At 41.7% G+C, this 12,252-nt stretch overlaps 1 protein-coding gene across 3 annotated transcripts in view; it reads right to left on the bottom strand.

The window, feature by feature from the left end:
• Nucleotides 1–12,252, bottom strand: part of WDPCP (WD repeat containing planar cell polarity effector) — a 248,485-nt gene that overhangs the window by 144,456 nt on the left and 91,777 nt on the right. For all 3 annotated transcript variants that reach the window (XM_075925595.2, XM_014569024.4, XM_075925596.2), the window contains one exon: nucleotides 8,316–8,507. In XM_075925595.2, the coding sequence (XP_075781710.2) occupies nucleotides 8,316–8,507 (192 nt within the window). The remainder of the gene's footprint in view (nucleotides 1–8,315; nucleotides 8,508–12,252) is intronic.

The raw sequence follows: 12,252 nt of genomic DNA, 5'->3' as shown, positions 1-12,252 counted from the left end.
TGAAGAATAATTTCAGTGATTCTTTAAAAAAAAAAAAAAAGCAACTGAAGTGAAAACAAACATAAGGCAAATGCAAAGTATCACAGCATATGATCATTGGCAGCATTATCACTTAATTCACAGCTTCAGAATATAGTCTATGTTGTGTTTTTTACCATGTTTCTCACAAACCATTTAATCCAAGAATGATCTTATGCTAGATCTGATCTATTCATAAGAAAATAGTTTTTAATGATTTCTTGAAGATACACTCCTCTATTTATTTACAAAGCAAAACAGCAGCACCAGCTCCACAGGAGAACAATTTAAATAGCATCCCTGACCATGCAAACTATTACCAATAAAAAGGGGAAAATAAATATATTTACATATGGGCTCATTAATAAGAAAAGCGCCTTCATATTTCTCTTTCGAGGGCTGATCTCCACCAAATTCTATACAATTTAACACATCCAGATGATTCTTGTATTAAAAACAGTAAAGCAATCAAATATATTGCTATAGCAAACTGCTATTAAAAACTTTACATAAATATAGCACATCTTAAACTACATTCTCCAGTACTTTTTTTTTTTTGTAATTACCATTCAGGATTATTGCTTTTGTACTGTGTGACTTAAAAATATTTAAAGTACTGCTTGAGTATTATAGATTTTAACTTGCTCCTATTTCCCCTTCAAATTATGAAAGCATCTGCTTCTGTTTTTAAGGGGACGTTATCTACATTTTAGTCTCAGACACAACACATGTAAAAAACCTCAACCCATATAACACAATTCACAATTCTTTATACTGTTGTTTACATTTTTAAAAAAAATCTATTTCCCCTCCTTAAAATAAAGCATTGCTTGGATGAGTAACATCCCTACCCCCTGAATGTACAATGAGCAGCTCCTCAGTGCATGTGGACAATGTCACTGGACTACGTCTGGGGAGAAGCTTGGTCTCATCCCTCAGCCATCCCTGGAATCATCCTGATGGGAATTCTTCTGGTGTGTAGCAAAGGCCACTGAAGGAACTGCACATTTGAGACACTTCCAGAAAGGTAGCATCTCACCGAAGCAATTCCCTCGGGGTGTGTCTAGACTACAGAGTTTTTTCAAAAAAGTGGCCTTTTTTCGAAAAAACTTCACCTGCATCTAGATTGCTGCCGCGTTCTTTCAAAATTAAATCGAAAGAACGTGGCAGTTTTTTCGACCGTGGAAAACCTCATTTTATGAGGAATAACGCCTTTTTTCAAAAGTGCTCTTTCAAAAAAGGGCATTATTGAACACAAACAGTGCTTTTTCAAAAGAGAGCATCCAGACTGCTTGGATGCTCTCTTTCGAAAAAGTGGCTCTCTTTTTCGAAAATACTGGTTGCTGTCTAGACGATTTGTTTCGAAAGAAGCTTGTAGTCTAGACGTAGCCTCAGTGGCCTTTGCTATGAACAATCAAGGAGGGTTTGCTTATAGGTATACTGCTATCATTAAGTAACAGCAGTAGCGGTATTCCATAACCAAACCCTTCTTGTCTCCTTGCCTGAACAATTGAAGTAGATTCAGTAGTTGGCAGATCGTTTCTGTGGCTTGGTTAGATAATCAGGACCGTGGGCTGGAGGACAGATGTAGGCAGAACCTACTCATTTCCTCATACTCTGTTTCCAACCCCACCAATCCCACATGTCTGCAACCAAGACAATCCTCACAAAGTGGACGTTTAGCAATTCCTGCTGCCTCCCAGGATTCTGCCAAATAGCATAGGCGTATCCTAACTCCTCTTCTTTTTCCTAGTACAGTTTGGGAAAGTGTACAAGGCAAGACACCCCAGAAGGTGGCATTATTTTATTACATATATTTTAATAATTTTTCTTTGAAGAAACAAATCCTCTGCACAGACTAATTTCTTGTTTTATATTCCCTTACTACCAATATTGATTGGGAGAAAGACAGATAAAAGAACACTCCTACACAATCGGTGGAAAAACAAATTATGGAATCCACATAAAATGAAGATGGGCTTACTCCTGGGCATAAAAATATTTTTAATGCCTCTGTTCAATTGTTATTTGATTGTATACACACCTATGACATATGATGGTGTTGTGCTATATCTACAATATTGCAGGACAATCTGATTTTAAAATCTGATTTCCCTCTTAGAAATCTCCATCTGTTGGAACTTCCTTTTAAAATGCAAGCTGCTATAACATTTAAATCTGTTACACTATACTGGTGAATGTTCAGGCAGTGAAGTATTTGTATTATTTATTCTTGACCAAATTTCCCTTAGAAAGTGTACTGTGCTTGATGCTTTTTTGACACAAACAGTGGCTGTGTCTAGACTGGCCAGTTTTTCCGGAAAATCAGCTGCTTTTCCGGAAAAACTTGCCAGTTGTCTACACTGGCCGCTTGAATTTCCGCAAAAGCACTGACGATCTCATGTAAGCTTGTCAGTGTTCTTGCAGAAATACTATGCTGCTCCCATTCGGGCAAAAGTCCTTTTGCACAAAACTTTTGCACAAAAGGGCCAGTGTAGACAGCTCAGATTTGTTTTAGGCAAAAAAGCCCCGATCGCAAAAATGGCGATCGGAGCTTTTTTGCGGAAAAGCGCGTCTAGATTGGCACGGACGCTTTTCCGCAAAAAGTGCTTTGCGTTCCTCTGTCTAGTGTGACAATCTAGACGCTCTTTTCCGAAAATGCTTTTAATGGAAAAGTTTTCCATTAAAAGCATTTCCGGAAAATCATGCCAGTCTAGACGTAGCCAATGTGAAAACAAGGGTCCTGTGCTGAAGAGCTTACAACTGAAATAGATGAACTTGAGGCAAAGAAATGGGGGTAAGAATGCAGCATAAAGTCAAAGAGACTGAACAGCTAAATCTGGCAGGCAACTTGTTAGTTCCACTTTCTAAAATCTTTGTCTGTGTTAATGTTATGGTATGGGCTAACGAAAAGATCATCAATTCAGGCATGAAGGCAAAAAGGACTCTTCCCACTATTGTGTTAAGCATCAGTGATGTGCTTGGGACCGTACATGACAAAAATAAAGACAGACACTATCCTGAGCAGTCTAAACAGAATAAACAATGTGCCCTAGGAGATGAGAGGAAGTGCTAATTTAGAAATCTCAATGTCATGTATAAACTAAAATGGAGAAAGCTTTACATTGACGAGTTAGTTTTTGTGGCTCTCGTGAAAGGAATGAGTCTTTAGGAAAGATCTGAATAAGGAGAGACTGGAAGCCTGCTCTGCCTGGATTAGAAGGCCATTCCAAACAACACGGGAACTAGGCAGAAGGAATGGAAAGGTGAGAAAAACAAAGGGGGACGGAAATTCTAGCATCATTGGTAGTGCAAGGAGGTTAGTGGCAGCCTGGTGAAGTTATAAAGCAAAAGTTATGGACTATAAAAGTGGAGAATGAGGAGTTTAACCAAGGCATAGAAGCTGATCATATTACTGTTTTCTGGTTGTCGCCAGCATTTAATTATGGGGAAGCCAGGTCAGAGATTCAAAAAGAAGAATAATGTGTTCTGGCCAACAGGCATGGAAAATAATTTTAGCAACTGCATTCTGGATGGACTGGGCATGTGAGGAGTCAGATGGGACTCAAAGAGGCCAGAGACTACGAGATTGCAAGAAGCGGACCAAGGAGTGGCCAATAGCTTTTTAGCTATTGGGACAAAAAGGTAGGGTCACATATTTTGGTAAGTTGTGGAGAGAGCAGCACCGGGAATTGACCATAGCTTGGATGTATGGGAAGAATCAAAGATGACCACTAATGGTTGGAGAGTAACGTAAAGAAATGCGACTAGAAAGGGCATACCGTATATTCCGGCGTACAAGACGACCTCTGATGTTAAAAAACATCCCCCAAAAATCGGGGGTCGTCTTGTACGCCGGATGCCCCGCCGCCGGAGCCCCTCCGCGGCTTTGAAAGCCTCGGGGGAAGCCGGCGGCGGGGCATCCCAGGCGCGCATAGGCTGCCCCCCCGCCGGAGCCCCTCCGCGGCTTTGAAAGCCTTGGGGGAAGCCGGCGGGGGGGCATCCCAGGCGCGCATGGGATGCCCCCCCGCCGGCTTCCCCCGAGGCTTTCAAAGCCGCGGAGGGGCTCCGGCGGGGGGGCAGCCCATGCGCGCCTGGGATGCCCCCCCGCCGGCTTCCCCCGAGGCTTTCAAAGCCGCGGAGGGGCTCCGGTGGGGGGGCAGCCCATGCGCGCCTGGGATGCCCCGCCGCCGGCTTCCCCCGAGGCTTTCAAAGCCGCGGAGGGGCTCCGGCGGGAGGGGGAGGGGGGGCAGCCCAGGCGCTCCTGGCGGCTTTGCTCCCGGTGCCTCTGGTCTGCTGGGGACCATCTCCAGCAGACCAGGGACACCGGGAGCAAAGGAGGCGGAGGGGCGCTGGGGTATAAGATGAAACCCTATCTTTTAATTAAAAAGATAGGGGGTCGTCTTATACACCCAGTCGCCCTATACGCCGGAAAATACGGTATGTAGGACAATTTGGATACTCTCATACTTAAACAGCACAGTGATAGAAATAATACCACAGAAATAACATAGACAAATTATTTCAACTGCATTTTCTTCTTCTATAACATTTCTTATATATAGACAAAGCCAAGGGAAAAATTCATAAGGATCACTGATTATCAAGATAATAATTCTAAGACACTTTGACTCTGATACATCGCTAGTAAAAAGTAACAGATAATATAGCTTATAAAAGTGAAATATGCTGAAAAGAATGAGCAGTCCTGTGGCACCTTAGGGTATGTCTACACTACAGTGTTACTTTGAAATAGCTTATTTTGAAATAACGCGTCTGCACACAAAATGAATTTTGAAATAGCAGTTTGCTATTTCGAAATAGCGCATCTACACTGAGGGGACTCTGAATCGCATTTAAGGCTGGCCGGAACCAGTTCCGGCAGGGCACCAGGTCAGGACTTACTGTGTGTGGCTGCTGCCTGAGGCTATTTGAGGTCTGTGCTTAAAGGGACCCCTCCAGACAGCCAGTTCTCAGGTTTCCCTGCTTGCTTGTCTACCTCGATGAGAGACAGCAAAGCATTTTGTCTCTGCGTCCTCTGTTTGCCCTCATTCGGGACACCACAGCACTCTGTAACGTGGAACCAGAGTTGCCCCTGGGCACTCTTGGATGTGTTGCTGAGAGCCTGGCTGCACTTTCTGCAAGCTGCCATCCGGAAAGTCCATCGGGGCTGTCAGTATCCAGGAGGCCTTGTGGGAGAGCTTCCACCCTGCAAAGCCTCTCTGGTCTGCCCCACTGGGGTCCTGTGCCTCATTCCTTCCACTTACCCCTCCCTAACCCCCCTTCCTGACGTCAAATAAAATATACATATTTTCATGAACACAAACTCTCTTTATTTAACAAAACTGAGGGGGGAGGGAATGAAACTCTGGTGAGACAGGGGAAAGGAGGCGGAAGAGGGGAGAAGAGAGAGTGAGAGAGGGGAGGGGGAAACCTGGGAGGAGGTAGATGGAAGGGGAAAGCAAGGGGAAGAAGGGACAGGGGAAGCTCAGGGCTCAAGGGTGGGGATCTCACCGGACCAACTTGATTTTCATGCAAACCTGCTCCTGGGTTCGCATGTGGCCTTTGGTGGCCAGGCTTGCAGCTATCCTGCCATAGATGGCCACATTCCTCTGTCTAATGTGGCGATCATGGACGTTGGGGGCATCCCCTGCAAACCTGAATAAGGTCCGTGATCTCCACACTGGACCAGGAAGGTGCCTGCCTTCTCTGGGCCCTGACAGGCTCCTGGGAACTGGTAAACAGCTCCTGGGGAGTGATGGAGGGCTGGCTGCCAGTGCCTTGCTGGCTCATGTTTTGGGGCCACTGGGTCAGGGGCAACGACTGCTGGCTCAGAACTGGCAGGCTTGGAGCTGGCACAGGCACTGTGGCCAGAGTCTACCCCTGTAAGGGCTCCAGGGAGGGATGGAGGGAATGGAGAGTTCTTGGTTGAGGCTGGAGTGGACACCAGGGCACCATGGGAAGGCTGGAGGCACCCTATTTCAAAATAAGTGTCTACACAGCACTTATTTCAAAATAGCTATTTCGAATTTGGCATTATTCCTCGCAGAATGAGGTTTACCAAATTCGAAATAAGCGCTCCACTATTTCAAATTTATTTCGAAATAGCGGTTTGGCTGTGTAGATGCTAGGAAAGTTATTTCGAAATAACTTTGCTGTGTAGACACTCTTAGAGACTAACAAATATAAGTATTTTCAGGGAGTAGCCAAGTTAGTTTGTACAGGATAAACTTAAAAAACAACAAATGGTCTGGTAGCACTTTATAGAGTAACAAAACATGTAGATGGTATCATGAGCTTTCATGGGCATAGGCCACTTCTATAAAGTGTTACTCTATAAAGTGCTACCAAACCATTTGTTGTTTTTTAAATATAAGAATGTATCCTAAGTAAAACCCACTTCATCAGATGAGTTGGAGAAAAGGTCGTGTAGAGGCTTTAATCCATTAAATTAACTTGAGAAAATGTTAATCAACTTTTTTATGTAAAGGGAAATTTTAAAATGATGCTGGATGCCTGGAGCAGAGAAAGTTAACTTGAGTCAGGAGAAGGATCAGAACTGGGAGAATTCAAGTCCTTTGAAGCCCTGACTCAAAGATTCCCTGCTCTGACCAGTAGCCTGCATTTCCTGAACTGAAAAGTTCAGTTCAGTGCCTTGTCCATTGCCAATTACAGAAGCTGAAGGAGCAAACAGTCATCAGGTAAAAATAAAAGCCAGGTTAATGTAGCCCTGATTAAAAGCGTTGACCATGCTACTATTTTCTAATTGTTACTAATATTTAATTAAAGATATTTGAGTTTTTGAAGATACTTAATCAAATTGCTTCCTCAAGAAGTGATTTACATACATCCTAAGGCTAGAAATAGGGATATGTAAATGCCTGGCCCAGATTTTTATTTCTTGTCGTGTGTTAGTATATAAATTCATATTATATTTTGGATAACATCACGAGGGCACATCCTATAGAGCTAAATAAGCATTATAATCATTACCTAGCTAGCATCTCCTGATTTGCACCTCCCAACACTATATTGGCTTAAACTTTTTAAACATTTTTGTATCCTTGTGTTAGTCCCACAAATGGAACTACTAAATTATTGGGCTAATTGGGAGACCATATTCAAGGTATTATTACAGGGTATGTCTACACTGCACAGCTATTTCAGGATACCTCTGGTATCCCAAAATAGCTACCCCACATCTACAGAAGCCACCCGTTATTTCAAAATATTTTTTGAAATAACGGGCGCACTATTTCGCCATCCCGATAAACCTCATTGCACAAGGGATAAGGGATGGCTTGAAATAGCGCGTTATTTCAAAATCTGGTGCTGTGTAGACATGCCAAATTTCAAAATAAGCTATTTTGAAATAGTTTCAAAATAAGATACACAGTTTGCGCTAATTGTGTATCTTATTTCGAGTTTAGGGTGCTGTATAGATGCACCCAGAGGTTAATCCTCTCCAGTCTGGCACCCTCAGGACCTAAGGAGTGCCAAACTAGAGAATCTGCTGAACCATGGGAGGTGAATATTGTCCAGCAGCATTACCAACACTTCCACAGCTAACTGGGCTCTTAGAAGACATTTGGGAGTAAATTAGAGGTAAGTAACAGCACAGAACACAGAGCTAGGACTGGTTGCTGCAAACAAACTTTATGGGATTGCAGAAAAAGTGGCTACACCCTTCATAAGTGGACATCCGGCTAACTAAAATCATGCCAAGGATATTGCCAGACCAGAGAGTGCTGGACTTGAGAGGTTCAGCCTATATCAGGAATTTTTTACCTCTGCTTCTCTCACCAGAGGCAAAAAATTTTTGGCTAGCCGGTTAACACTAGTTTACAAAACAGATGCAATAGTGCTTGCTATTATTTTTGAGTGCATGTGTGTGCTTAATGTTAAAAATAATAGCATCTGAAGCAAAGTAAAACTGTTACTTTAAAGCATTCAGGAAATCCTTCCACAACCTCTATCCCATGTACATTTTTTTTTCCTACAGGCTAATTGTCCTATGCCATATTTTCCAAAAGGCAGCAATGCTATAACTGGGTTTTATATACATTTAATTTCTGTGCTGAATTGCATATAGATTCCAAATTTGAAGTGCAAATAAAAATAATGTTCATACATCAGTCATAGTAAGTTATTTTTCATAAATTGGAGAACATCTGTTTTTATAATGGTTGGCATTTTTCTCTGCTGTTTTTTTAACCCTCAGTATAAACTTGAATAGACTGTTCTTATTTGTGAACAAATCTGAAGAGTAAGTAATAAAATATAGTTCAGAACTTTACCTCTAGTCTGCCATGTGCACAGCCTAATAACAATAAGTTGGCTCTGTCCCTCTCACTGGAAATAGGAGACCATGGCCATGCTCCATCATTAGTCAGAGACCACCAGCAAATGACCATATCTTGGATACAATTTATTGACAGGTGACGTTTTATCCTTCTACTTGCTGGACCAGGTATATCAGTATAAGAAATCTGATGGAGAAAAAAAATACAGGAAATATTTCAAGTCATAAAAACAACATACTGGCAACATTTACTGTGCATGTGTGAAAGTAAACATAAACACAGAGAGGACTACATGTTTGTGTGTGTGTGTATATATATTACATTGAAATGAAAGAAATCTCTCTCCCGACAGAAAGGCACAGCTCACCCTCAATTTTATCTATGGGGAAGGGATTGAGAAGAAGAAGGGTGTGAGTTAAGCAGGAATTTACTGCAATGACTCCAATCAATACCAAAATGTACAGTCATGGTTGCTTGACAGCATCGACCTACACACGGGATTTAAACGCAGCCATATTAAATGACAAGTCCTGTGATGCTGACCAAAGGGTTAGGGCTGCTGTTTAAGACACATCATCAAACATTAAAGACAGCTAACAATGTTTAAAAGAGAATGTTTATTTCCCCCTAAATAAAGGAATCCAGCCACGAATACCCATTTTGTATCAGACTATGCACTTTGCTGCATAATGTGGATGAGCTACAGCATCATGCGTAAAGTTTATGCAGCTCTTGAGAATTGTGCCTCTATTTCTCAGGAAGGATTTGCAGAATTTATTATTCAAACTATGTTATTTTGGAGCATGGTTATTTGAAAACATGAGCAGTGCACCATCTGGGTGACACATGCCAAGGAAATATAGATTGCACCGCATTTCTGCTTAAGGAATTAATGGAAGGTTGATAGCTAGGGGAAAAAAAAACTATCTTGCCATTGCTGGTCAGCAATAATCGAACCACTTTCTGGGGATTAAGCGCATGGCTAAGCCTACTGGACCAGACACTAGCAAAGGGCAGGGGGTCTTCTTATCAGAGAAATGCTTCTGGAGCCAGTCTCACTACATGACAGATTGCTTTCATATTCCTGTCTGCAAGGCAACAAAGGATGGCAGTAATGCGATAATGCCAGAGTGCAATGGGTGTTAAGAACCCGTTGCATTTATGTATTGTATTTAGTAAATAATCAGGCTCATCCAAATTGTGATCTCACCACTCAACCAAGGCCATTAAAATCAAGGTTAATACTTTTAATAATCCTTTGCTGTTTTTTATATGGTCAAAAAGAACCCTTTTCTATTTGCATGGTCATAATATTATTGACCTCTTCATCCCCTGAATACACATCAAAAGGAACTGAAATCAAAGTAATTACCAATGTTGTTCTCCCACAGTAAACATTTATCGCTTTGTACTTTCGCCTCAGTGGTGATTAAATTGAAATGGACTAAAAAAAAAACCACAGAAGGATTTTTAAAGGATCAATGTGTTCAGTAAATTTATCTTGCACTTTAATTTGCCCAAATTCTGTCAATTTTAAAATATAAGTAGATAACATACACATACATATAAAGTTTATCCAAGAAATGCTAAGTTAACCACTCAAAGAAATACTAAGTTAGTCACTTAACTTTTTTTATTAATCAAAACCACACTGGAGGTACTGTTAGATGAGAAATACAAATACCTTATGGCTAGCAAACACAAATGCAGTCGCAAGTATTAATTACAGTGCTGAACCGTAATTTTACCAGTCACATACTAGTTAAACACAATATTACTAGGTTTTTTTTTTTAATCTTATATATGTTAGATGAAACCTTCAACATTGACAGTCCTCTTGAGAATAAGGAATTGGTAGTAGCTGGTCTTATGTTTTGCCAGCCTCCAAGAACACAGTGCTGTGGACTCACATAATAGCTCCAATTATCTTTATCCAAAGTGTCACTGTTTTGATATAAAACCCAAGATGGCACTTCTCAAAAAGGAAAAAGACGCAGCCAATGATGGATTCGCTTGGATATATATTGTACACAAATACAATTTCCAGCTAAATACTGAACATACGTAGCGTTAATTCTTTATCTGAAAGTTAGAATACTTTCCAAAGATAAACAGTGAACTCCAAAGCCGAGCCTGCCAAGCCTGCTAGTCAGAGACATGCTGAAGGAAAGCAAAACTATTTTTCTGCCTCCAAGCATTGAGGCTAAAAATAAAAACTATCCATAAAACTGAAAAGCAAACAAGCCTGACTGACTCATTATTACTACAATACTGCCTAGATGTCCCAACCAAGATTGGACACCATTTGTCAAGCCCTGAACAAAGACATAGTACAATACGGTCCCTGTACCAAAGAGCTTACAATTTAAAGAGAGACAGGAAATATCCTCCTTTTACAAATAAGAACATGAGACTATGAGAATGGCCACACTGTATATGATCAATGGGCCATCTAACCCAATATCCTGTCTTCTGACAGTGGCCAAAGCCAGATTCTTCAAAGGAAACGAACAGAACAGGGAAATCATCGAGTGATCCATTCTCTATCGTTCAGTGCCAGCATCTGGCAATCAGAGACTTAGGGACACCCAGAGCATGGGGCTGCATTCACGACCCTCTTAGCCAATAGCCATTGAGGGACTTATCCTTCACAAACTTATCTAATTCTTTTTTGAACCCATTTATAGTTTTGGCCTTTGCAACATCCCGACAATAAATTCCACTGGCTGTCTGTGCATTGTGTGAGGAAATGCTTTCTTTTGACTGTTTTAAACTTGCTGCCTCTTAATTTCATTGGGTGATCCCTTGTTCTTGTGTTATGTGAAGAGGTAAATAACACTTCCTTATTCACTTTCTCCACAATCTTAGGCCATGTCATCACTAAAAGGAGATGGATGCTGCTGCAATCAATCTTCTGGAGTTCTATTTAGGGGGTCTAGTTAAGACCTCCTAAATCGAACTCAGAGGGCACGCCTTTTGGCAGTCAGTACTCCTGCTTCTGCAAGGAGTAAGGGAAGCCTACAGGAGTGTTTACTCCCATCGGCCTCCCACTGTGGGGATAGCAGAGAAACTCGAAATAAGGTATGTCAACTCTAGCTACGTAATTAGTGTATTTTGATTCGACCTTCCCCTTTAATGTAGACCTGGCCCCAGTTGTCTTTTTTGTAAGCTGAACAGTCCCAGCCTTTTTTAATCTCTTCTCACATGGGAGCTTTCTTTTATCCTTAATAATTTTTACTAGCTTTCTCTGAAACATTTCCAATTCTAATATATCTCTTTTGAGATAGCACAACAACAAGACACAAAAAAGATTAAATGAATTGCCCAAGGCCACCCAGGAAGTCGGTGACAAAGACAAGGATTGAACGGAGAGCTTCTGAATCTTAGACCTATGATTTAACCAAACCTTTAACGGTTTTTTTCTGCCTTTTTGACAAAGCATCCAGCTCCTGTGAATAAGGTCAATATTCAGGAACTGTTATAGTGCCCCAGATTTCTCACTGAATAGAATCTTTGCTTCTTATCATTGTCATTTGCAACTCTATTGCTTCTGTGATCTAGACATTATACATTAGTTTGATCCAGGTGGGGCAGTTCTGAATACCTGCATATTACAAAGGAAAGCTGATGTAACAGTCTTGCAGTCAGGCCTGCTGTAGGAGGGTGGACAGGGGAAGGAGGCAACTGCCCCAAAGCCTGGCAATTCAAAGGGCTTGCGACTCCAGTCACCAGCGGCCCTTGGCCCCATCCCTGCTATCTGAGGCCTGCTCCTTACACAGGTGTGAGCTGGGCACTTCCCATCTTGCCTAGGAGCCTGGAGTGGTTGTCTGCTCCCCTGCTTGCAATAGTGAATAATACTTCATGGTGGTTCACACTGCTGCAGTTTAAAGATAATAACATTTATATTTAGCTGCCTAACTAGTAAGCCTGA

This window comes from Pelodiscus sinensis, chromosome 3 (assembly GCF_052426305.1).
Source record: "Pelodiscus sinensis isolate ZL-2025 chromosome 3, ASM5242630v1, whole genome shotgun sequence".
In the NCBI taxonomy this organism is placed as follows: Eukaryota; Metazoa; Chordata; order Testudines; family Trionychidae; genus Pelodiscus; species Pelodiscus sinensis.
Note: the sequence above shows the minus strand (reverse complement) of the source record. Positions and strands in the feature narration are given on the sequence as shown.